Source organism: Schistocerca nitens, chromosome 2, assembly GCF_023898315.1.
Source record: "Schistocerca nitens isolate TAMUIC-IGC-003100 chromosome 2, iqSchNite1.1, whole genome shotgun sequence".
NCBI classification, from domain to species: domain Eukaryota; kingdom Metazoa; phylum Arthropoda; class Insecta; order Orthoptera; family Acrididae; genus Schistocerca; species Schistocerca nitens.
Window position 1 is genome coordinate 609,176,072 of NC_064615.1, and position 25,228 is coordinate 609,201,299.

The window sequence follows — 25,228 nt, forward strand, 5'->3', positions numbered from 1 at the left end:
AGTGATTAACCCAAATCAATAAGTGATTAACCCATTTCCATATTACATTTATTTTAAGTTGAAAATAATTGCTGCTCATAAGTGGAACAATGATCCATTGACAGAAAGAGAACAATAAAGTTTGTAATAAATACGTTTTTGGATGGGGTCCACCTTTAGCAAAACACAATTTTGTTTTATATCCCAAACATATTTCACTGCAGTTGCAGCATCATCTGTTGGCTTTTATTTTATGGCTGTTAAACATAAAGAATGTTCTTTACTGTACACCATGTGGTAAAAAGGTACAAATACATAATTGTGTGTGTTCTTCAAAATTTGCAATTACGATTGTAAAAGCTAATATTTACATGTATACAAACAGTAAAGAATATTCTTTATGTTTAACAGCCATAATATAAAAGTTCGCTGATGATGCTGCACCTGCAATGAAACATGTTTGGGATATAAAACAAAATTGTGTTTTGCCAAAGGTGGACCCCATCCAAAAGCCGATGTCTTGTTAAAGCAAACACAGACAAAAGAGCTTCAACCTCAAGATGATTAATAAAGCTAATACCTGTATGTATGTATGTATGTATGTATGTATGTATGTATGTAGGTATGTGTGTTCCATATCTCCTCAACCAAACTTGGTCTACACATCACTTTCTGTTTGGAAATCATTGCTGTGGGGGTAAGAATTACTTTTCTATCAAAGGGATGTGGGTGAAAAAGCTGTGTAGCCTCTGACACGCGAATACCTAGACTTCATTCATCCAGTATTTGGGAATGAGAGCACTTAATGACTTGGAACAAACTTCATACATAATTTTGAACCTTTACAAAACTTTTATCACTGACAATCCGTACAAAATGATAAAAGGAAAAAAAAAAATATTTATTGCTGATTACATTTTCGCTCTTCATGCAATGAAACTGCCACTTGAAGCATGGCATTATAACTTATTACTTCTTTCCTACTAACTTTATTTGCAAAACATGTTGCAGACAGTATCCACGTATGCTGCTGAATGTATCTAGAAAAATATATCAGTGTTCAAGAGACAGTTAAGGGGGTATGGCGTCATGAACACTGAGACGCTTGGAAAGCTGCCACAACATACATAATGTTTTAGTTTATTACTTTACTACTACTAACTCTGTCCACAACACATTTCGCAGATAGTAGCCACATATACCACTGGATGTAACTGCAAGATTATTTTATTGCACATAGTTAAGGAGATAACATCATCATAAACATTAAGCTGTAGGAATATGAAACTGCAAGGCAAAATTTGCTAGAGGTACTAGTGAAATATTGTAATTGTGATTTTTATTATTCTTATAAATTACCTTTTGTACAGATATGTACATTTAACATAGGTCAGGTGATTATGCTTACGATCTAGACAATATACATATAATAGGTTACGCAGTAATTAAATATAATAGCTTGTGCACTATATGCATAATGACTTCCATTACCAGAGTTAAGAAAATATATAGTTTTTTGACATAATATTATCCTGTGTTTGTGAGTGTTACTAATTCTGGTTCACTTTATAATACCAATTCCTAATACTAGTGTGTCTGTATGTAGTGTGTGAAATGTATAACTCATAGAATGAACTTTTACTCACTGTCTGCTCATGCACTCAGCCACGCCATAGAATTCTTCTTCTACTAGAAACTATTTAGGGTTGCTGGGATCATCATTTCAGTTTTGAGGTTTTGTAAGTCTCTTTGCAATGTGCATATTAACTTTATACCAGAGTATTTAGGTCTTTTTTCAGTTATGAAGTTTATGTGAAATGCACAGAAATTGTTTTCTGTTCCTTGTATTATGGTGGATGAACAGTTTTGTTGGCCTCCAGTTTTGTGGGATCTTGTAACACAGTCACAGTGTTCTCAAATATATGGTGGAAAAATCAAAGTATTGAAACTTATTTTTCAATATAATTCAAAAGGCTTTCTTCTGTATTATGAATATTCTTTTCATTCACATGATGGTCGAGTAGAATTATGTGTGAATTATATTTGACATGCGCATATGTGAGCAAAGCCATGGATAAAAAGCTTATCCTAAATGATTTCTACCAAATTTGGTGCACATATTAGTTACGACCTGAAAAAATATAGTGTTGTTGTAAGAACTACCAGCATACTACTTGGGAGAGCGTAATAATGTGGAAAAGAAGGGAGGAGGAGATGGTCAGACAGTGAGGTGGAAGGAGGAGATATGCATGGATAGGGGGAGGAGGAAATGGACAGAGAGAGGGGAGAGAAGGAGATGGATATAGAGACACAGAGGAGGAAATGGATGGGAGGGGGGGGGGGGGAGGAGATGTCAGGGAGAGAGAGTAGGAGGAGGGTACGAAAAGAGAGAGGGTAGGCTGACTAATAGAAGATTGACATAAATACATACCCCGGTAATGCTGACTACCAGCTAGTTCTCTGTCGTAAGCCTCTTTGTGTGAGTTTTCTCGTTTGAATAAATGAGCCACCTGAAACAACTATTTTTAATGCTCTATTCTCAGTAAACAAGCTTTTGATGAAGTTTATTCAGCATGTACATATATGTCCATATATTCTGCATATACATTAACTTATTGGAAAATGCATCAGTTTGGGAGGTATTATGGCTCATATCCTGAAAATTAGACTACCTATCAGTTAATTTCCTGTTTGTTTCAGGTACATATTGATTTACTTTGGCAGGATGAATCATGAGAGGGAGGTTTTCCTAGTAAAAAAACCAAACATGGTATCCTTACTGATATTATAAGTGTGGAGTCTCATATTTTCACAACTGAACTGCTGAACAGAAATTAAAGAAATTTGGTACAGAGATGGCTTGAATCCTGAGGAACAACATTGACTACTTTATAAAGTAAAAAAATTAACCCCTAATAGGATGTTTTTACATCAGTGAACATAAACCATTTTTAAAAATTATCAAATTTGTTGCATAATATGCACATTGTATGATGTGTAGTTACTTTGATAGCAGGATGCATAGATGCATGTTTCTACCCAAGCCTCTCCGTCCACACTGCTTGCCGCAGCATCAGGCATTTGGAGACTTGGGGGGGGGGGGGGGGGGGGCAAGTATGGTTACCCAGACATCCAGACGCAGGAGGGCAGCTGACATTGTTGCACTTATAATAGCTTACTTTACTTATTCACCATCACTCATCATAACAAAACTATTGATATGCAAGCTCGGCCAAGGGTAACAGCTAGTGTATACAATATGAAAACTTGCATTCCCACATCTACACCTATACTCTACTAGTCACATTACTGTGTGTGACAAAGGGTACTTCTGGTACCATCATTCTCATTCTTCCCCCCCCCCCCCCCCCCCCCCCCCCCAATTTAATTTTTTCCATTAACAACTGATACTGATGCTTGGGAAAATGAATGTTGGTAAGCTGTAGGAGTTCTAATTTCTCTGATTTTCCAATCATGGTCAATTAGCGAAATGTATGTGTTGTCAGACTCTTCTTTTGAACACAAGCTGTTGAAACTGTAATGGTTATCTCCACCACACACAATGCCTCTCATGAAGCACATCCAGAATGGTTTCCTACTTACTAACAAACCAGTGATGAAATGCACTGCTCTTCTCTGGAACTTATCTACTTCCTCAGTTAATCTTGCCTGGCAAGAGTCTTAGACTGGCATGCAATACTAAAGAATTGGTCAAGTTAATGTTTTGTAAGCATCTTCTTGAAAGTTTACACATGTGAAGTGTTAATTCAGCTTTAAGAAGTATTTTACAGAGTGAGTACTTGGCAATTTTCTCAAAAAGGCTTTGTTATCTTTTAGATAATTGAGCCTGATATGGAACAGTTTCTTCAAGCACAGATAAAACCAAAATGTAACATTGGTGTTGTTGGTGGTTCAGATCTGTCAAAAATTCTTCGACAGCTGGGAGGTGAAAGTGGTAAGTGAGTGAAAAAATATTTTATGGCATATATCAAAATACTTCATGCAATTAATAGGAGATAATTCTTAAATTCCAGCACTTCAGAAATATGATTATGTGTTTGCTGAAAATGGATTGCTCGCATACAAGAGAGGACAGGAAATTGGTAAACAGGTAAAGTCATATTTTACCTATTTTTTTCTATGGCTGCTTGTATTTGCTATGTCTCAAAGTGAGTAACAAGTTAATCAATGAAGATACCGTTGTTTCTAATAATTTTTGGTGCTGTTATGGAAGTTACTTTATAGTCACATTTTCCCCACACATAATTACTCAGTTGAGGAAAATAATTAAAGGATTGAAACAAAAGTCTCTCTCTCTCTCTCTGTCTCTCTCTCTCTCTCTCTCTCTCTCTCTCTCTCTCTCTCTCTCTCTCTCTCTCTCTCTCTCTCTCGCTACTTGTGAGAAACATTTTAATAATATATTACAATACATTTTCTGCTTTGGTGATCCAGTAATATTTGGATCTATAAAGTGCTTTCTTCAAGTGTGTCATTGGTTCACACCATACACAATTGTAATGTTCTCTTTGCTGAGAATTTTGAGACTATATTAACAGTTCTAGGAAGAAGAAAAGACGAACACTGAGCCTCTTATTTTGTTTGCCTTTTAGTTGACATAAGAAGGGTAATCTATAATGCAGTACAAGCCTAATGAGAAATAAAGAAAACTCGAGGCTAGTTTAATCTAAAGTGTACACATCATTTGGGAATTCTTGAGACCAGGTTTGATTTCAAATTCATAATGTGTGCTGTGATGAAACAAAGAGGTGGTATCCTAAACTGCTTTCTGATAAGCAGTAACACTCACTACACATTGAGAGTAAATGAATTAGCCCCCAGCACACTCATCATCAAACTAAGTGTTCGGAAGATTTACTCCATACCAAAAGCTTGACAATTTTTTAAAAAAAATAGTGTTGGTCAGCAAAGGTTCTCTTCCTGCAGACTTTTCACCTTGAGGACACGCCATTCAGTGCAGATGTTTATTGTGAGATGTTATAAAAACTGAATCGTGCAATTCAAGAAAAATAGGTAGGAATCCTGTGTATGGGAATCTGGTTTGATATGAAATTTGCAGCTCTTTATTTAAGTAGAAAATAATTATAGTATTTAAGGACCTACAGAAATGTAGTACAAATGAGGCCTGGAAATGTGGTTCTACATAAGTGAGAAAAAATGCTACTTGATTTTCACAATTTGAAAATCCAACTGAACAACACACAACTCGCTTGTGATCAGATGGTGTTACAAAGTATGTCCCAACAGAGTGAAAGAAGAGATGATCAATTTTGCTGTCTATTTTTTTCTTGAAATCTGACAGTTAATCCCAGTTGTCTTCAGGGCTTTGAGAAGAGTGTCAGACAAGTACAGAAGCTTCAGAGGGGTAACTACGGTCTTGAGAACACTTGCCATTGAAGTTACTCTACATGATTAATCATTGAAGAGACTGGAGCTACAGGATTGTAACTTGTGGAGGAAGGCAATAATTTGACATATTATTATTTCACTCATTGGGTGTGCCCACACCTTCTATTCTGTCCAATTCTGCAATACCTCTTTAAAGAGACAGCTTTGTTCAACGTTGACACCATACCCTTTAACAGAACGGCAATTGGTCTGTAGTATCTTGTATTCTAAAGAAATACTAACAAGTTTGAAAAACAGTTCTTTGTGAAAATAGAGTGCCAGTAACTGACAAAGCCTGGTTTTATTACCACACTGAAGTGCCAAAGAAACTGGTATAGGTATGCGCATTCAAATACAGAGATATGTAAATGTTATAACGTCAAGTTGAACACATATTTCAAAGACAACACAATACATGTAAGTCACAGAGCAAGTAGACAAAGTAAGACATGTGTACACGGTAACAGTCAAATCAGCACTGAGTCCAAGTCTAGTGGCTGCTGGCTGGCTGGCCGCTTAGGTGGTGCGGCTGCTGCATGGCTGGCAGACAGCACCGCATGTAGAGGACGGGCGTAACTGCGCGTTGGCACTTTGAAAGATCAGCAAGTCACAACACTTTTCCCCCCTTTGAATTTTTTGCACTGGTCTTGATGGAGGTGGCCTGTAGATTGCTAACGTCCATAGGTGTTGTTTGACTGGCTGTAAAGTCTCGAGGAGGAGGCTTCCCATACGGACGGAAGTGTCCCCGATGATAACGGGTCAAGATGACAGGAGATGTAGGGGTCGAATCTGCTGGGGCCCCGTGCACCAATCTGCCCGTTGCGGCAAGTCCGGTTGTTATAACAGGAGACATGGGCGATATGTCGGCGCCCGTAGGAGGAGGAGGCGAGTATAGTTGCTCTGACAGATGATGGTCATCCGGTTCCTGCATGGGCATGTCTCCTGGTGGCATCCGTTCTTGTGCTGGCACCGAGATGATGGTGAGAGGGCTGCATTGTGAGTAATGAGAGATGCCAAGATCCCGAGCGTCAGGTAGAGCCGAAGGTGGTGTAGCGGCATTCGGAACAGGTGTTGCCGGCACACAAGGCTGAAGCTGGGCCGAATGACACACTGCAACACCATTGTCCGTCTGGATTTCATACAGGCGTTGGCCACGGTGTCGTAAGATGCGGCCAGGAATCCATCTTGGCCGCCTGCCATATCCCCGTACCCATACAAGGTCGCTGGCGGTGACCCGGCGCAGCGAAGGCACCCGCAGCTGTGAGGTGGAAGGCTGCAGAAGATGAAGTAGCGTGCGGGGCTGTCGGCCATGTAAGAGCTCAGCCAGGCTGTGGTCGCCCATGGGGGTGAAACAGTATGAAGCCAGAAATTGGAGAAGCGTATCACCAGCAGCAGACGAAGTCAGGAGTTTCCTCATCTGAGCCTTAAATGTGCGGACCAGTCGTTCAGCCTCACCGTTTGAGTGTGGATGGAACAGAGGGGCCGTGGTATGCATGACACTGTGACAAGCACAAAAATCCCCAAATTTGGAAGAGGCAAATTGCGGACCATTATCAGTAACAAGAGTAGAGGGAAGGCCTTCCAAAGAGAAAATGCGAGCTAGAGCACTTGTGGTTGCTGCGGTGGTAGGCGATGTGCAATGGACAATGAAAGGAAAGTTAGAGTAGGCGTCAATTACGAGTAGCCAATAAGTACCTAAAAAAGGTCCCACGAAGTCAGCATGAATACGCTCCCAGGGCTTCTCAGTCGAAGGCCACGGTGACAAAGATGACTTCGGGGCGGCGGCCTGTGACGCATAAGGGCTGCAGGCAGTGACCATGTGTGCGATTTCAGAGTCGATGCCGGGCCAGTACACATGACGGCGTGCCACAGATTTTGTGCGAGAGACACCCCAGTGCCCTTGGTGAAGGAGGCGTAAGACCGAAGCACGCAAAGAGGCAGGTACCACAACACGCGGCGAAGCATTTTCGGTGGAAAGGAGGATAACACCATCCCTAGCCACAAGGCGGTAACGCAAAGTGTAGTATTTCCGCAACGGATCAGAAGTCTTAGCGGACGGATGATCTGGCCAACCCTTCTGAATACAGCGTAAAACCCGGGAGAGAGTAGGGTCAGAACCCGTAGCAGCCACCAGCCGGTTCCCGGTGATGGGGAACCAGTCCACAACCCGCTGCTCGGCAACATCCAGGTGGAAACACAAAAGTTCGTCTCTATCGAATGCCAGATCAGGACCCATGGGAAGGCGAGACAGTGCATCAGCATTCACATGTTGAGCCGTCGGCCGGAAATGAATCTCATAATTGAAACAAGACAAGTAAAGAGCCCAACGCTGGAGGCGGTGTGCAGCCTTGTCGGGAAGCGACGTTGATGGATGAAACAAGGAAACAAGTGGTTTGTGGTCCGTAACAAGATGAAATTTGGATCCATATAGAAAAATACCATACTTATGAAGAGCATAAATAATGGCCAAAGCTTCTTTTTCAATTTGAGAATATTTTCGTTGGGCATCCGTGAGTGTTTTGGAGGCATAAGCAATGGGTTGTTCATAACAGTCAGAAAAACGGTGCGCAAGGACTGCACCAACCCCATATTGAGAGGCGTCTGTGGCAAGAACAAGATGTTGGCCAGGTCGATAAGTAGCCAGGCACGGGGCCTGTTTCAACATAGTCTTCAATTTCTGGAAAGCTGCATCGCATGACGCGGACCGGTGAAAGGGCACGTTTTTATGCAATAGGCGATGCAACGGCTGAGCCACCGAAGCAGCAGATGGTAAAAACCTGTGATAGTATGCTATTTTCCCCCAAGAAGGCCTGCAGTTCCTTAACAGATGTAGGGCAAGGAAGGGCATTGATCACAGCCACAGTTTGCTGAAGTGGACGAATACTATCCCGAGAGATTTGAAACCCCAAGTACGTGATAGATGCCTGAAAAAAATTTGATTACTGAAGGTTACACTTAAGACCGGCAGTCTGTAAGACATGAAAAAGTGTGCGGAGATTCTGAAGATGTTCTTCAGTGGTGGAGCCAGTCACAACAATGTCGTCCATGTAATTTATACACCCAGGGACAGTGAGCAATAATTGTTCCAAGAATCGCTGAAAGAGAGCAGGGGTGCTGGCAGCCCCGAATGGCAACCGTTGGTATTGATAGAGGCCGAAAGGCGTGTTAAGTACCAGGAAATGCCGGGAAGCAGCGTCAAGAGGAAGTTGATGATAAGCTTCTGACAGGTCAAGTTTAGAAAAATACTGGCCTCCAGCAAGTTTAGTGAACAATTCTTCAGGTCGGGGCATAGTGTCGATGAGGCATTGAGCATTTACAGTGGCTTTGAAACCGCCACAGAGACGAGTGTCACCATTGGGCTTAGCAATGACAATGACAGGAGAGGACCACTCACTGGAATTGACAGGAAGCAAGACCCCTGAAGCAGTGAGACAATCCAGCTCCTGTTTGACCCGATCACGAAGGGCCACAGGAATGGGCCGAGCCTGAAAAAACCTTAGGCCGAGCAGTGGGTTTGAGTGTGATATGACCTTCAAAGTCGTTTGCACGGCCTAACCCAGGAGAAAAAAGGGACAAAAATGTCGTCGACAAGGAATCCAATTGAGCATAAGGAATGGCATCACAGACGATATTGACAGAGTCATCTTTGGAGAACCCAAAAATGCGAAAGGCATCGAAACCAAAAAGATTCTCCACGTTACTATGGTCGACCACAAATATGGCAACAGTGCGAACGACGGATTTGTAAGATACCTCATCAACAAATAGTCCCAAGAGAGAAATCTTCTGTTTATTGTATGTCCATAATTGCCTAGCGACAGGTGATAGGGTTGGAGAACCCAACTGAAGATATGTCTGAGAATTGATGATAGTAGCAGCAGAACCAGTATCCACCTGCATGCAAACATCCCGACCACGTATTTGGACATTGAGGAATAACTTCCCTGAATGGGAAGAGGTACCATTGACAGACAACACAGAAGCAGGATCAGTGTCATGGTCATGAACATCAGGCCTGTGGTCGGATTTGCAAATGGATGACACATGACCCTTCTTTTTGCAATTGTGACACACGGCCCAACGTTGGGGACAATCCTCCCGTGAATGTTTCATAAAACACCGCGGACATGAAGGAAGTTGCCGGGGGTTTTGCTGCAGTTTCTTAGAGGTTTGTTTACGGTTAGGCCGAGGCTGCGCTTGGGAGCGTACTGCGGCTACGTCGGCCGGCGGGGACATGCCGCACGCGTCGTCAACAGCGCACAGAGGTTGTATTTCCCCACTGTCGCGCCACACCTCTATTTGCGCTCCAGCGGCACAATAAATTTCAAAAGACTGCACAATGGATAGGACTTCATCTAGAGTCGGATTTGCCAACTGAAGGGCATGTTGCCTAACTTCTTCATCGGGCGCCAACCAGATAATAGCATCCTGTACCATGGAATCGGTGTAGGATTCTTTGTGAACTTCAGTAACAAATTGACGCTTTCTACTGAGGCCCTGAAGTTCAGCAGCCCATGCGCGATAGGATTGATTTGGTTGTTTTTGACAATGATAAAAGGCAACACAAGAGGCTACCACATGCGTATGCTTTTGAAAATATACAGACAGAAGGGAGCACATTTCAGCAAAGGACAAAAATGCAGGATCTTTCAAAGGAGCCAATTGCGGCAACAACCGGTACATTTGAGGTGAAATCCATGAAAGGAACAGAGACTTACATGTTTGTTTGTCCGTGACGTGAAATGCCAAGAAGTGCTGTCGAAGACATTTTTCGTAATCAGACCAGTCTTCCGCCGTCTCATCGTAAGGAGGAAAAGGAGGTATGGACAATAACGAGAGACTCCTCGCATTGGATGCTGTGACGAAATTGCGAATCACCGATGTGAGAAGCGTTTGCTGTTCAATGAGACGTTGCATTAGTTGCTCTAAAGTAGCCATAGAAACCTGTGGGTTAACAATGAAAAGAAAAAATCCACTACCTCGTCGCCAATTGTTATAACGTCAAGCTGAACACACATATTTCAAAGACGACACAATACATGTAAGTCACAGAGCAAGTAGACAAAGTAAGACATGTGTACACGGTAACAGTCAAATCAGCACTGAGTCCAAGTCTAGCGGCCGCTGGCTGGCTGGCTACTTAGGTGGCGCGGCTGCTGCATGGCTGGCAGACAGCGCCGCATATAGAGGACGCGCGTAACTGCGCGGCGGCACTTTGAAAGATCCGCAAGTCACAACAGTAAATAGGCAGAATACAAAACTGCAGTTGGCAACGCCTTTATGAGACAACAAGTGTCTGGCACAGTTGTTAGATCGGTTACTTCTGTTACAGTGGCGGGTTATCAAAATTTAAGTGAGTTTGAAGTGGTGTTACAATTGGCACACAAGTGATGGGAACAGCATCTGTGAGGTAGTGATGAAGTGGGGATGTTCCTGTATGACCATTTCATGAGTGTTCTGTGAATATCAGGAATCCGGTAAAACATCAAATCACCGACATCGCTGCGGCTGGGAAAAGATCCTGCAAGAACGGGACCAACAATGACTGAAGAGAATCATTCAATGTGACGGAAGTTTAATCCTTCCATAAATGTCTACAGATTTCAGTTCTGGATCATCGTGTCAGTATGTGAACCATTCAACAAGACATCATTGATATGGGCTTTTGTAACCGAAGGCCCGCTTGTGTAGCCTTGATGACTGCACGACACAAAGCTTTACACCTCACCTGGGCCCATCAACACTGACATTGGACTGTTGATGACTGGAAACATGTTGCCTGGTCGGACATGTCTCGTTTCGAATTGTATCACGCAGATAGACGTGTACGGGTATGGTGACAACCTCATGAATCCATGGACTCTGCATGTCAGCAGGGGACTGTTCAAACTGGTGGAGGCTCTGTAATGTTGTAGGGTGTGTGCAGGTGGAGTGATATGGGACCCTTGATACGTCTACATATGACTCTTGACTGGTTGCATATATGTAAGCATCCTCTCTGATCACTTGCAGCCTTTCATGTCCATTGTGCATTCCAAAGAACTTGGGAAATTCCAGCAAGACAGTGCGACACCCCAGATTTCCACAATTGCTACAGAGTGGCTCCAGGAACACTTCTCTGAGTTGAAACACGCGGCCACCAAACTCCCCAGACATGAACATTATGAAGCATATGTGGGATGCCTTGCACTGTGTTGTTCAGAAGAGGTCTCCACCTGCCCTTACTCTTATGGATTTATGGACAGCCCTGCAGGGTTCATGGTGTCAATTCCCTCCAGCATTATTTCGGACATTAGTGGAGTTCATGTCATGTCATGTCGCAGCACTTCTGCATGCTCACAGGGGCCCAGTGCGATATTAGGCAGGTTTACCAGTTTCTTTGGCTCTTCTGTCTATTTTATTCCTACCTGTAAAACAAGGAGTGAATGAATGTATAAAGATGAAAGTGTCATTGCCACTATTAGAATAGCCCAGTCTCTCTAGAAGAGGATGGTAAACACTTATCGTTGCAAGAAGAGGGCTGAAAAGAGTGACACTCAGCTGAGGAAAAATGATCACTTGGGCTTGCTACTTTGCTAATGACAACACGTAAGCACACTAGTCAGCAATTTGTGCTATCGATGAACTTTAAATAGGCTTCAAATTTTTTGAATATTTGATGCCATCACATGTGATTTCACTTTATTTCTGTATCTGAAAGCATGGTGGTGATGAGGAACCCTTGAGATGGGGGCCAATGAATATGCCGAACTACCAGAAAACATGGAAAGGGCGGTTTAAAGGCGCTACAGTCTGGAACTGCGCGGCCGCTACGGTCGCAGGTTCGAATCCTGCCTCGGGCATGGATGTGTGTGTTGTCCTTAGGTTAGTTAGGTTTAAGTAGTTCTAAGTTCTAGGGGACTGATGACCTAAGAAGTTAAGTCCCATAGTACTCAGAGCCATTTTGAACATGGAAAGGGGGAGGAGTACAACTTTAGGAGTGATTTCAAAGAATGAAGAAACCTATTGAAAGCAGTAGAAATTATTTTAGGATATTAAAATAAAGACGTCAATATTGCAGAACTTTCCTAACACTGTACTTGTCTCATAGTGGTGAGAAATGGCCTGCATTCAGAAATAGTGACCTGCTCTATGACAACAAGCAGGGTTCCCAATAGTGTTCCTTGTGCAAACCAAAGTCACACTCGTTACACATGCTATCCCAAACACCATACTGAAGTACAATCGGGTATTTTAATTATCACTTGATTCTCCTACATTTTTTTATTCAGTTCGTTATCATGGATGGAGACGCATCAGCTGTCATAGATGTAAATTTTCATCGCGTCACACAAAAATATTAATTGTGCAATAATTTCATGGCAGATAATATTAGCTGTAACTTTTAAACAGTGGGGATGAAGTGTTACCAAGGAGAAGGCAAAAAATAAAATGTTCAGTCAGATTTTGACAGGACTTCCAATGAGTTGTGTTCTTCACAAAATGTAAAAATGTAGTAGCATTTGGCTATTGCTGTGTCACAGCTGAAGTTAGCTGTGTCATAAAATCATTGAGAGTAATTATTGTTGTGGCCTGAGCCTCAGATAGACCACCATAGTCATGCAACGGATATGTGGACCTCCCACCAGGGTAATTCTGCAGCCGAGCACTGCAGTATTGCAGAGATCAAAAGTGTTCTGCCATTAGTGGTTGACTGGGTTGCTACATGGTGTAGCACAACATGGTGTGTCCACAGTTCAGAATGCAATCCAGCCTGCGACATACCATTCATGGCCAGAGGAAATATAAATGCTCCAAGCTCAGTTTCTGGCATTGTGGATTTGACCAATGCAGTCTCCACACCAGTCTTCGGTTGAATGCGTTACTAAGTCTCATCAAGCAGTGTCAACAAGTAGGCGAAGCTGCTGAGCCACCAGCTACCCCTGATGATTTCAGGCTTCGAACAGGACCCGTTAGGGTGAGGCCATTCATTAGCCAGCATTATCTGATACACCAGCTGGGTTTCCAGGGGCGTGAGTTCAACTTGGGGCACTTGCACATTTCTACTGGATTCCATGGAGTGTAGGCAGCAGACACCAGTGGCTGGCCTTTTTGCACAACAGAGCCGCTAAACTACTTAGTTAGTGAGGGTGCTGTCACTGCCAGCTGCTGTTGTGGTGCCTCAGCATTTCACTGGAGATGTCACCTGCTGCGTAGTAGCCATGACCAGCCCCTGAGCCACCATCATGGATGTACTGTGTGAGAGTCATTAAATAATAATGTATGTTCCTGTTGAGTAAGGTTTCTTGACTCTGCACTTGCCATGGTACTGGAGAACACATTCCACAGTCTACCACACTCACAACTGTACAGTAAAAAAAAGACAGCCTGTAACATAGTATTTGGGCCATACAAAACAAAACTGTCAATTAGGTTGCTTTGTGGCTAAAATTAGGTGCAGACTACATTTCATTGTTAATCCATTTCTGCCTGAACTAATTTTGATTTCTGAATTTTACAAATCAGATATTTATTTGTTTATTGTCATTAATGAAACTTACAGCAGCAAACTAAACAAAAAAGTAATTAATAATGTGAGCAAAATATGGTGTGACATATACGTCACGCTAGGCAGATCATACATTATAAGTGAAATAAATGACAGTAAATAAGATAAAGCAGTGCATGTCATTTACATTATATTTAGGCAACAGCATTCATTTTCTGCGATACATTACAAAACCTGCAGCACAGTCTCTTCTTTCTTTCTGTGACTCAATAGCTACCAGATGATTTATTTCATCATATTTGATGTCTTGCAGCACTCTACCTTGATATGGATTACCTACAGGGCCTCTGGGGATCGTTACATTGGAAGTCATATAACATTTCACAGTGTAGCATCGAAATTGCAGTTATTGCATATTCATACCTGTATTTCTGTAGAGAAGCCATGCATGATGTACAGACACATACAGTAGCCACATAAAAATTGGCCACCACCATTTCTTTTCTCTGATGCTCACTGTACACAACACTACATTTTCATCCAATCAGTCAGTTCCCCACATATTTTTGTTGTTTTCTCTGATAACATGTGGTCACAGTACAACTTTTCTTCTTTTGTCTTGGATATCAGCTCACAGAGCTCACTGGATTGATCCCAGCTGGTCGAAGCAACTGTTGCTGCAGAATTATCTAGCCATCTGCCAATAATCATATCACTCTCATTGCTGCTCTTGCAATCAAAATCTCTTCTCTTATTCCTTTTGGACCTTTTGTTAGAGGGTATAAGTTGACATTCGTCAGGCAGACAATTGTCACGAATAGTGCCAGTTGGACCATAACCTCGTTCTTTTAAGTGAACCAGTAATGTTGGCGATGTAAACATATTGTCAAAATAAAACCTGTAGGGCAGATTTTTACTTTTATCAGGTAGTGAATCAATCATTTGAAACAGAGGTGCAGCACATTTTCCAAGTGCTTGCTCGTACAGTTTGTACCTTTGTGGATCGGTTCCTTGGTATATTTGAAAACCCACTAGATAACCCACATTTGTTTTTAGGCACCATGGTTTGTACCCAAATATATTGGGTTTACCTTTCAGAAATTCTTTGCATCCATGCCTCCCAAAATACTTAATCATGCTCTCATCATAATCCAAATCTTTTCCAGCCCGAAAGTGGAGAGAGAACACTTTTCTTAACATATTTGTTAATGGACAAATTTACCAAATTTTATCATTTACATTGATTTGTATGTTATCGCATGAGTGAATGAATCTCATGATTGTTTCAAATCTCTCTCTTCTCATCATGTTGTGCACCATTTCATCTCTCTTGTGCAACCCTGAATCCCAGCAACATCTTCTGCTAGATAGCCCGAGAGAATTAGAATTCCTAGAAAACTTTTCATTTCTTCATGTGTTATTTTGGGATCTGAGCAGTTCGTGAACAAAGAATTTTTTTTATTCAATTCGGACAAATTTAATTATTTCATATTTCCAAAACAGTTCAAAGTACTGAACTGGAGACAACCTTCTGTATTTATTGTGATCATTCTCAGGAAATAAAGTGTTATTGCTTTGCAGATCCTCCCTTCTCCAATCTCTTGTTCGGATTTTGGGATCTGTAGTTTTTCTGTTTAATTGAAATGAGATTTCCTGATTTATCATCATGAGAGCAAACAGTATCAGGTTCACCAAATAACCTGTTTTTGTTGCTGGATACTGCTTCTGCACCAGCATGAAGTTGCCGTTTTCTAAGATTATCTATCTTTCCACCCTATTTTCTTCACCAGAATTTTCATCCAACTCCACATTAGCTCCAGGAAGCTCAGTACCTCCTCCTCCTCCTCCTCCTCCTCAAGACTAGTCAGGATTTCATGCACAGACAGGCTTCTGAGAAAGAAGGAAACATTATATTGACTGTTCTGCTTAGTGTAACATACATGCGACACACATTTAATAACTGAATTTGGAGCCATAATAATGAAGTGCATTTTGTGGATAACCTATAATATAAATTTCAACACTTTTAACATTATAATTAAGCAAAAATTTTAAAAATTGTGTGGTATATTGCTTCAGAAAATAGTTCTTACTTCTTATCCCAAGACATAATCTTATTCAGTAGGCTAAAAGTTTTCAGCAAATGAACAACCAGACACTGTCCTCTACCTGCTTTCTACTGGCAGAAACCCGCTTAAATATCAGCAGTAGAGCTTCCTTAACTGAGAGACATGCAACAGTAGGCATTTCAAATGCATGCATTGTTTGCCAACAAGAGAAAAAACAATGGTAAAGTGTTATGTGATATACAGGGTGATTATAATTAAAGTTAAACTTTCAAAATGCTGTAGAAATAACACCACTGGTCAGAATGACATCCAATTGCAATGGAATATTATTGGATATGCAGGAAAACGTATGGCAGAAGAAGAAAAAAGTGTGAAAATTGATCAATAGATGGTTCTATATGTGTCAGAATACATAAATGAAAACACCCGTCATGTGCACGACCCATTGAAGTTGGTATAAACATGCTGGGTTCATAACTTTTTCCCACTTTCGTGTCTGTGACGTTCACCATGACTGTCTCAGTGCAGGATCGTGCTCTGCTTGTAAAGCTATATTACAAGAATGACGACTGTGTACACATCATTCTGCAGAAGTTCAGGACACTGAAGGATTTCAAAAAAAGGCATTGGTCCGATGACTGCCATGGGTCTCGAAAAATGATTGAGAAATTCAAGAAGATGGGGATCTTTTGATGTGCAACCTGGTAGAGGAAGGAAATAAATTGATTCGACGTCAGTGGGAGTGGCCACAGCAATGCAGGAGGAGATAAGTGGTGGTGTGCAAACATGTAGTGCACAGAGAATTGCCCGAACATTGGACATACCCGTGAGCACGGTGTGTAAAATCCTGCGAAACATCCTTCTTTGCTATCCATTCAGAATTACCCATGTGCACAAGTTGCTTCCTGTTGATCTGCCAGCAAGAGAGACCTTTGCTTTAGAATTTCTTGCTCACATGAAAGTGGACAATAATTGGTTGTGAAAGATTTTGTGGACAGACAAAGCCCACTTCCATCTGACCGGATATGTCAATATACAGAATTGTCGAATATGGCAACAGAAAACCCACATGCAAATCAATTGGTACCACTTCATCATGAAAAGGTCACTGTTTGGTGCGGGTTTATGGCATCATTTATCATAGGGCCATATTTTTTCGAAGAGACAGGTGCTTCTGGTCCTGTTACCTGTACCGTCACTGGTAAGCCCTATTAGTGTCTTTTGTGCAGCCACGTCATTTCAGCTCTCCAACAGTGTGGATGGGATCACTTTTATGCAAGATGGTGCACCTCCGCATATTGCAAATCCAGTTAAGCAGCTGCTGAAGCACCATTTTGGAAATTCGAGAATTTTCAGCCACCATTTCCCAACAGCGTGGCCGTCCTGATCACCTGATCTTAATCCGTGTGACTTCTGGCTGTGAGACTGTGTGAAAGGTGTTGTATTCAGTGTTCCAATTGCAAACTTAGTTGCATTGAAGGCACACATTGCGCAACACATTCTAAACATGACCCCGGAAACACTTCAATCAGTTGTGGAACATGCTGTTTCTCAATTTCAACTTGTTACAGAAAATGGTTGACAGCATATTGAACATGTTTTGCACCAGTCACTTGGAAATTAATAATCCAGTTTGATTTTGATTGATGCTTTGTATGTGGTTTTTGGCCTCAGGACAATTAAAAACCGATTTTGCCCTTCCGATGTGGATGGGCTTATGTCACTAACAGTGTCACGCCTGTGCACTCATGCACACTGAGTAGTACAGTTTGTTTAATGTCAAACATACATCTTAGGCATTGTTGTATAATTCATTTGTCATTTGTAGTCGACCACTATTAAATTATGATGCTTAGAGCACCATCTATTGCTATTTTCCCCCTTCCCTGATAATATTCCATTGATGTCATTCTGCCCAGTGGTATTACTTCTACAGTGGTTTGAAAGTTTAACTTTAATTGTAGTCACACTAGGCAGAAATGGGTTAAGTTCTTGGAAAACTACAAAAATTATGTGACAGAGTATGATTATAAACAGCTGTATAGTGCAGGCGTAACAGAGCATCATGGTCAGTGACAAAAAAAAATGAAATAAATGGTAATGCAGATGTCCACCTGTTTAGCAGACTTGTGTAGATGTGTAAATGTGTTATAAAAATGATCATATACCGTAAATAGCAAACACTCGAAGAAGAACTGTCTTTATGTATACTGGGAAACATGACCTGAATAATTACACACTTATTTTTATTTCAGATATAATCACATAATGTAGTATCAGTCATAACTAGTTTCAGCCATATGTTGCCCATCTTCAGATATTACATATACGTTTTAAGGGCACTTAGTGAACAATAATGTACTGTTCACCAAAGACCTCTTATAACCTGTAGAATCTGAAAATAAACTGGCTGAAATCAGTTATGATTATTGTCATCAAATTATGTAATTTTGTCTTAAAAGACTTGTATACTCGAAAAAAAATGTCTGTTAACTTGCAGCAATCTGCTTTGACAACTACGTGGACATACTGAAAAAGTAATGCCTCCAAATTTTTTATTGTGTTCTCAATACTGGTTGAGGTATTACATATCATTTGTATTACTCAATCGACAGAAGTTGCAACCCTCTGTTCTAGAGGGCTCCAAATTGTAGTGTGTACCATGGCGGTGTGTAATGTAACTATGTCAGTGTACTGTGAGGCCTTGAAAAAAACTGAAAGCATCCGAATTGGAAGATTTTTTCCACGCATGGAGCACCCTCTTCTTCAGCATGACAGTGCCAGACTACACATGAGCACTGCAACATCTATAATAGTCCAACGTCTTGTGTTCACTGTCATCAATCATCCTCCCTAAAGTCCCAACTTGGCCCCATCCGATTTTCATCTATTTCCAGAACTTAAAAAATGCCTCCGAGTACTTCACTTTGATAGTGATGAAGCGGTGCAAGCAGATGTGCAGTGACTGCATCAACAACTGGTCTCTTATTTGGAGAAATGTGTTCATCACCGGGGTGACTGTTGATAGAAGAAGAAAGATATAGAATGTTAATGAAGTTTGTTTTATTTAAAAAGCTCCAAGAGTTTTCACATAAAAAATTTAGAGGTATTACTTTTCAGCACGTCCTCATAAAATAAATGGTTCGCAGTAAGAAATCTTAGAACGTATAGGATCCCATACTTACTACCTCTTCAAGAAATATCAAGACATGAATCTTCCTGGCAGATTAAAACTGTGTGCCGGACCGAGACTTGAACTCAGGACCTTTGCCTTTCGCGGGCAAGTGCTCTACCACCTGAGCTGCCCAAGCACGACTCACGCCCCATCCTCACAGCTTTACTTCCGCCACTACCTCGTCTCCTACCTTCCAAACTTTACAGAAGCTTGAACCTTGCAGAACTAGCACTCCTGAAAGAAAGGATATTGCGGAGACATGACTTAGCCACAGCCTTGGGGCTGTTTTCAGAATGAGAGTTTCACTCTGCAGCAGAGTGTGCACTGATATGTTGGTACAGCACTTCTGTAAAGTTTGGAAGGTAGGAGATGAGGTACTGGCGGAAGTAAAGCTCTGAGGATGGGGCGTGAGTCGTGCTTGGGCAGCTCAGTTGGTAGAGCACTTGCCCGCGAAAGGCAAAGGTCCCGAGTTCGAGTCTCGGTCCAGCACACAGTTTTAATCTGCCAGGAAGTTTCATATCAGCGCACACTCCGCTGCAGAGTGAAAATCTCATTCTTCAATATCAAGATATGATTAGAGTTGTTACGTACTCACCAACATAAAAGCAGTCACTGTTTACCAAGCCATGTATGAATTAAATGAGGAGAAACTTCAGTGTCTCTCAACATATAAAGTACCTTCTGGCTCAAAGATTGCAGTGTAATGCAGCACTCCATGTCTTTATATAATCATAGAATTTATGTTAGGCATGTCCAGATGATGTTGCACATGGCCTTCCTAATTTTGTAATTCCTTGAACATATCTCCATTATGTGAAAACTCCACAAACTGGGGAAATATGAACACTGAGTTACCTTGCAAAGTCAATTTGGCTTTGGTCTACTTTGATTTCCTTCCATTTCAAAGTAAAAGTTATGTGATTATGCACTGAGTCAATGTGTACATTGAGAGAGATGTCAGGTCGTACATTGCCCTAACGTAAGCAACAGTATATCTCTCTTCATTTTTCTCTGGAAATGAGTAGCAAGTATATGCCAGTGTGCAGTTAAGATTCTAAAGTTTTTTTGTTTCTAATATGGACAATGGGAGACAAAGCCAGATCTGTGAACTCTGATATGACAGAGTGACAATTACTGTATTTGCTGACAGAGTGTAGTTATAATGCAGAGACAGTGAATACCTTAGGACCGTAGACAGTAAAAGCTAGCAGCAGACCCTTTGAAAGAATCTGACAGAGCTAAGATAAACAAGTGACAATGATGCAATTTAGATTGGAGAGCAACAGACTGCTCTGAGTAATGTAACAGTATTATTGGGAGGAGGGGGAAGAAAGGTAGAGGAACTTTCATAGCAATATGTGAAGAAATCATATCAGTAAAAACAAGACTTTTTAAGTGGTCTAATTACCAAAATTTAAGCACAGAAAAATTGTATTGTAGGTTTAGTTACAAGACTAATATTTGAGTTTGTATTGTAATGAACAAGAAATATTTAATTGTAGTTGTACCAAGGTGTTAAGTAAACAGAAATATTTTCCCTAGTATACAAAATAAGTATTATTGCTGCCATAATTCCTTTAAAGTGTCACTACAATCAGGTACAGTGTTGGCTGACTGAACAACACACAACTGCAAGAGGCAGACTACTAAAAAGTAGCACCTGGTGGTGTGGGCACTATTTGTATGTGTCAATTATGGTAGATCCACTAATTAATAAAGAGTTTTTAAATATTTGTCTCGAAGTGTTATGGAGAGAAGTGTAATGCTTTGCAGGAAAAAGTCACAACAATTTTTTTCAGAAGCCTTAGACTATATTAATCTTGATGTGTATGGGTCATTTGGGTGGGACAGCTCACACATGTCGTATTAGATTTAGATGCTCTGAGGCCGATGGAAGAACTGTGATAGGGCAACAAATTAGTGACACAAATATACACTTTATTGTGCCGCGGTACTTAACTAAAGTTGTACAGCAAGTCATTGGATGTGCTTGTGGAAAGATGGCAACTAAGCAGTGGCCTGAATACAATGTCAACAAGACTATGTCCATCCTGGGCACCACATTGTCAATCACCATAGTAAACACTTCTCCCTATGCGAAGGCTATAGGTGACTCCACTTGTAGACTCTTTCACAGGCTGATCTCCACTATGAAATGGAGCTATGAACAGCAACCCTGGAACTCTGTGCTAGAGCTGTCATATGCCAATGCCAAACATTAACTGTCTGTTGCTGCCTGTGGCCATGTAGAAGTCCAGCTCATTGGCAGCGGTGTGGAGGTTGCTGTTTAAGCTGCGCATTTCGTTGGAGGTGAACTTCAAAGCGCTGGCCGTGGCAACAGTCTGAAACTGTTTCAGTGTGTCAGCTTTGATTGCATCCGGTGGAAAGGACACAACAAATCTGTCATTAACTTCTTTTTAGTTTATATAGTAGTGTCTTTGTTCAGTTCTCTTCTCTCTCTGTTTTTTAAAGTAATTAGTTATTTTGCAGGAATTTCAGACTTTTTGTCACGCAACAGCCTGTTGCTGTCACACATGATCAAAGTGAGCGTTACCTGTATGTATCCTGATATTATTTACCTATGATTACTGTGATTAAAAAACTTATGCTCATAGTTAATGGAATCCCATAATTCAACATCATCAGCAGCTCACATCATTTTAAAATGATAACTGGGTCACTTAGTAAAAATGAGAATCAACAACACTGTTGAACACCCAAAAGCACCCCATTAACCAGTCACACCAAGAAACGCTGAGAGATCACTCTTGATGATGTTTCAAGGAGAACTAGTGCACATATGTTGTTCGATGAAGAAATTTGCCGCAGTAAAATGTTTTGTGTCCTAAAGGAAGACACACCATGAATAAAGATACATGTGTTATGATTATGGTGTTATATTTAGAGTCAAGACTCATTTCAAAATATTTTGTATCCTGAGCATCTATAATAATAAAATATTTATTGCAAATGTAGTCAATTTACAGACAAGTATTAATTCCTTTAAACATGTAGAAAATGACAATGAAGCCTGCTTGACAAAGCGAACCATAGGTCTGGTTGTAGAGGGAACAAGCTTGACCACATGATTAGGCACAGATATGTTCAGTTCCAACTAGTACACATTGTTACCTTGCAGTTCAATCACAAAAGATGCCTTTGTGGGCAGCCATGATGACCTGCTGTTAATGTCATTAAATTTACATAAAATGAGAGGGAGGGTGGAGTGACAGTGCTGATGGAAAAAGTATCAGAGCATGGAATCATTTGTTAAAGTTGAGTAAATCAAATATGTACAATTTCTAGTGGGAGAAAACAGTTAGAAAAGTGCACACACCAAATGCCCCACTGACGATATGCATACATATCCAATGCTTTGCAGCAATTACTGAGATATAAACAGTAAAAATTTATATTAACTTTCTAAAAATTTCACAGCTTTTGTCACACGGAACTGGACACCAAAGACAGGAAGGAAATGCTGAGAAAAATTATTCGATCTGTGGAATTTGGTGTTAAAAGGTGCCAGAACGAATGAGTTGTCATGTACAAACAATATGACATAGTTAAAAAAATACTACTTTACATTTTTTATGAAAAAATGAAACATCAGGATTAAAGCAGTCCTTTTTTTTTTAATTCTGGGAAAATGTGGATTCATACATATTACAACATGAATAAATGCTGTCAAAGTGTGGGAAGATTACTGTTGAAGAAAAGCACCAGCAATATTAAATTTTTGGGGTATGCAGTTCATTGTCTAATAAAATGTAGCATTTGACTGCGCTCCAGTTGTAAGAAATCTACGCCATCATTTCCTCCCCTTCATTTCTGTTGGGTGTAAACGTGGCAGTGCTTCCACTTTGCCAGGGCTTCAGTTTGCTTTGCTGTGCAATAACTGTTGCTGCACTAGGGACAAATCAGAAAAAGGGTGAAATAAACTGCATACTATAGTGGAATCCTAACCTGGGACCTTGCCTTTTTCAGTTACCTCCTTAGTTACTTACACATATACTTCACATGTACAATCCACCAGTAACACTCTCTTACCTTCCAAACTTGACAGAGGTTCACCAGAATGAAATCTTGGACTACCACCACTGAGCAGAAGGATACGGTGGATAATGGCTTAGATGCAGCCTAAGGATTTTTCCAGAATTACTTCTTCAACCCGCAGAAGTAAGGATGGGTTTCAGAACACAATGTTAGCCTGTCAGAAAATTTGATAACAGTTCCTGCACTTTGCTGAATGGAGAAAGATTCATTCTAAAGAAACTTTGTCAGACATGTAAACTATATTTCAGTGATACAGCACCGAGTTTAATAAACTGTGTACTTGAGTGATACCATTTATCCTTTTTTTCCAGAGTATTCAACAGCATATGGGTGAAGAAAGACTACAAACCTTTATCAACTTTGCCCTGCGATACATGGCAGATATAAAATTACCTGTCAAACGAGGTACATTCATTGAATTTCGCAATGGTATGATCAATGTCAGTCCTGTGGGAAGAAGCTGCAGTCAGAAGGAGCGAGAGCAGTTTTTTGAGTATGATAAAGAGCATAAAATACGTGAAAAATTTATTTCAGTACTAAGAAAGCAGTTTCCTGACTTGGGACTGGTCTATTCCATTGGTGAGTTTCCGTAAATGCTGCTGTTTACATATGTTCTAGAGTTACATAAATATGGATGCACAACTTTCAGAAATATGAGAAAATATTATCATATTATATTCATCTTTTAGTTTCAGAAGTCTGAGTAATCAATAAATACTCATCTAGCTAAGCGGGCATGTGGATGTGTAACAATACTGTTAGTCTAATCAGCCAAAACTTCACTGATGGTACCATTTTGACAAAAATTTTAGAATCTAGTGTGGCACCTTATGTAATGTAGGTTATTGCAGCATATAACTAATTTCCTGTCTGATGAGTCTGAATGTTGCAGAATATAATAAATTCAAGTGCATTACCCTAAAGATTGCATACAAAAAACTGTCTCTTTCTTACCACTTTTTTCTTATGTTTACTGTAAACTGAGCAGTTTCACCAGTAAGAAAAGTCTCAAAAAACCTTGTGCCCAAACAGGCCACGAAGGCCCAACAGTACCGAACGGTCACTGTGTCATCCTCAGCTCACAGGCATCACTCGATGCAGATATGGAGGGGCATGATATGGAGGGGCATGTGGACAGCACCCACTCTCCTGGCCATATGTCAGTTTATGAGACCAGAGCCGCTACTTCTCGATCGAGTAGCTCCTCAGTTTTTCTCACAAGGGTTGAGTGCATCCCACTTGCCAACAGCAGTCGGCAGACTGGATGGTCACATGGTCACCCATCCAAGTGCTAGCCCAGCCCGACAGTGGTTAACTTCGATGATCTGACGGGAACCATTTAAGGGGCCAATTGGGGATGGTGAACTGGGATGAAAACGAAAATGAGTGGAGCTACAATTATGTGCCTTAGATTTTTTTTTAAAGAAAGCAATTCAGTCTCTCTTCACTGTTTCTCAGTTCACTATTTATAACTTTATTACAGATTCATAGTTTCTAATTCATGTGCCTGCTTTCCATACTTATCCCTTAATTGGCAAAGTTGTTTAAGTCCTCATTGTGTGTGGAAGTATTCTTTCTCATACATCTGCTTTCATCAAACTAGGTCATATGTTGCTAACTGAATTCTACAACATAACACTTTTGCTTTTTTAAAAGATAATGATTCACTTGGTAGAATGCCATGAAAGGATACAGTTTTCTCAGTAACGAAGAGTGCCCCCCTTTTCCAGTGTCTCCTAACTGTTGATTATATATCCAACTTTTGTAACAGCAAGCTACTGACATGCTGCTATTAAAACATTACTCACAACACACTGTAGTGAATTTCTATTTAGTTTTATCACTGATAATCTTAACCTCCCCTTGCAGGTCCAGGGGTTAGAATAGGCCAGAGGTATTCCTGCCTATCATAAGAGGTGACTAAAAGGAGTCTCTCACGTTTCAGCCTTTATGTAGGGTTTGATCTCCATTTTTCAAAATTTTCCCGAAGAGCGAGCCAATTGGGGAAGGGCGCCTTACATGGTACATAGTGTCCATCATGCACTGAGACCTCTC

General features: G+C 40.8%; 1 protein-coding gene across 3 annotated transcripts in view; it reads left to right on the forward strand.

Moving 5' to 3' along the window:
- LOC126236691 (phosphomannomutase) overlaps positions 1–25,228 on the forward strand; it is a 40,884-nt gene that overhangs the window by 4,516 nt on the left and 11,140 nt on the right. For all 3 annotated transcript variants that reach the window (XM_049946183.1, XM_049946185.1, XM_049946184.1), the window contains exons 3-5: positions 3,817–3,934; positions 4,014–4,090; positions 23,485–23,752. In XM_049946183.1, coding sequence (XP_049802140.1) covers positions 3,817–3,934; positions 4,014–4,090; positions 23,485–23,752 — 463 coding nt within the window. The remainder of the gene's footprint in view (positions 1–3,816; positions 3,935–4,013; positions 4,091–23,484; positions 23,753–25,228) is intronic.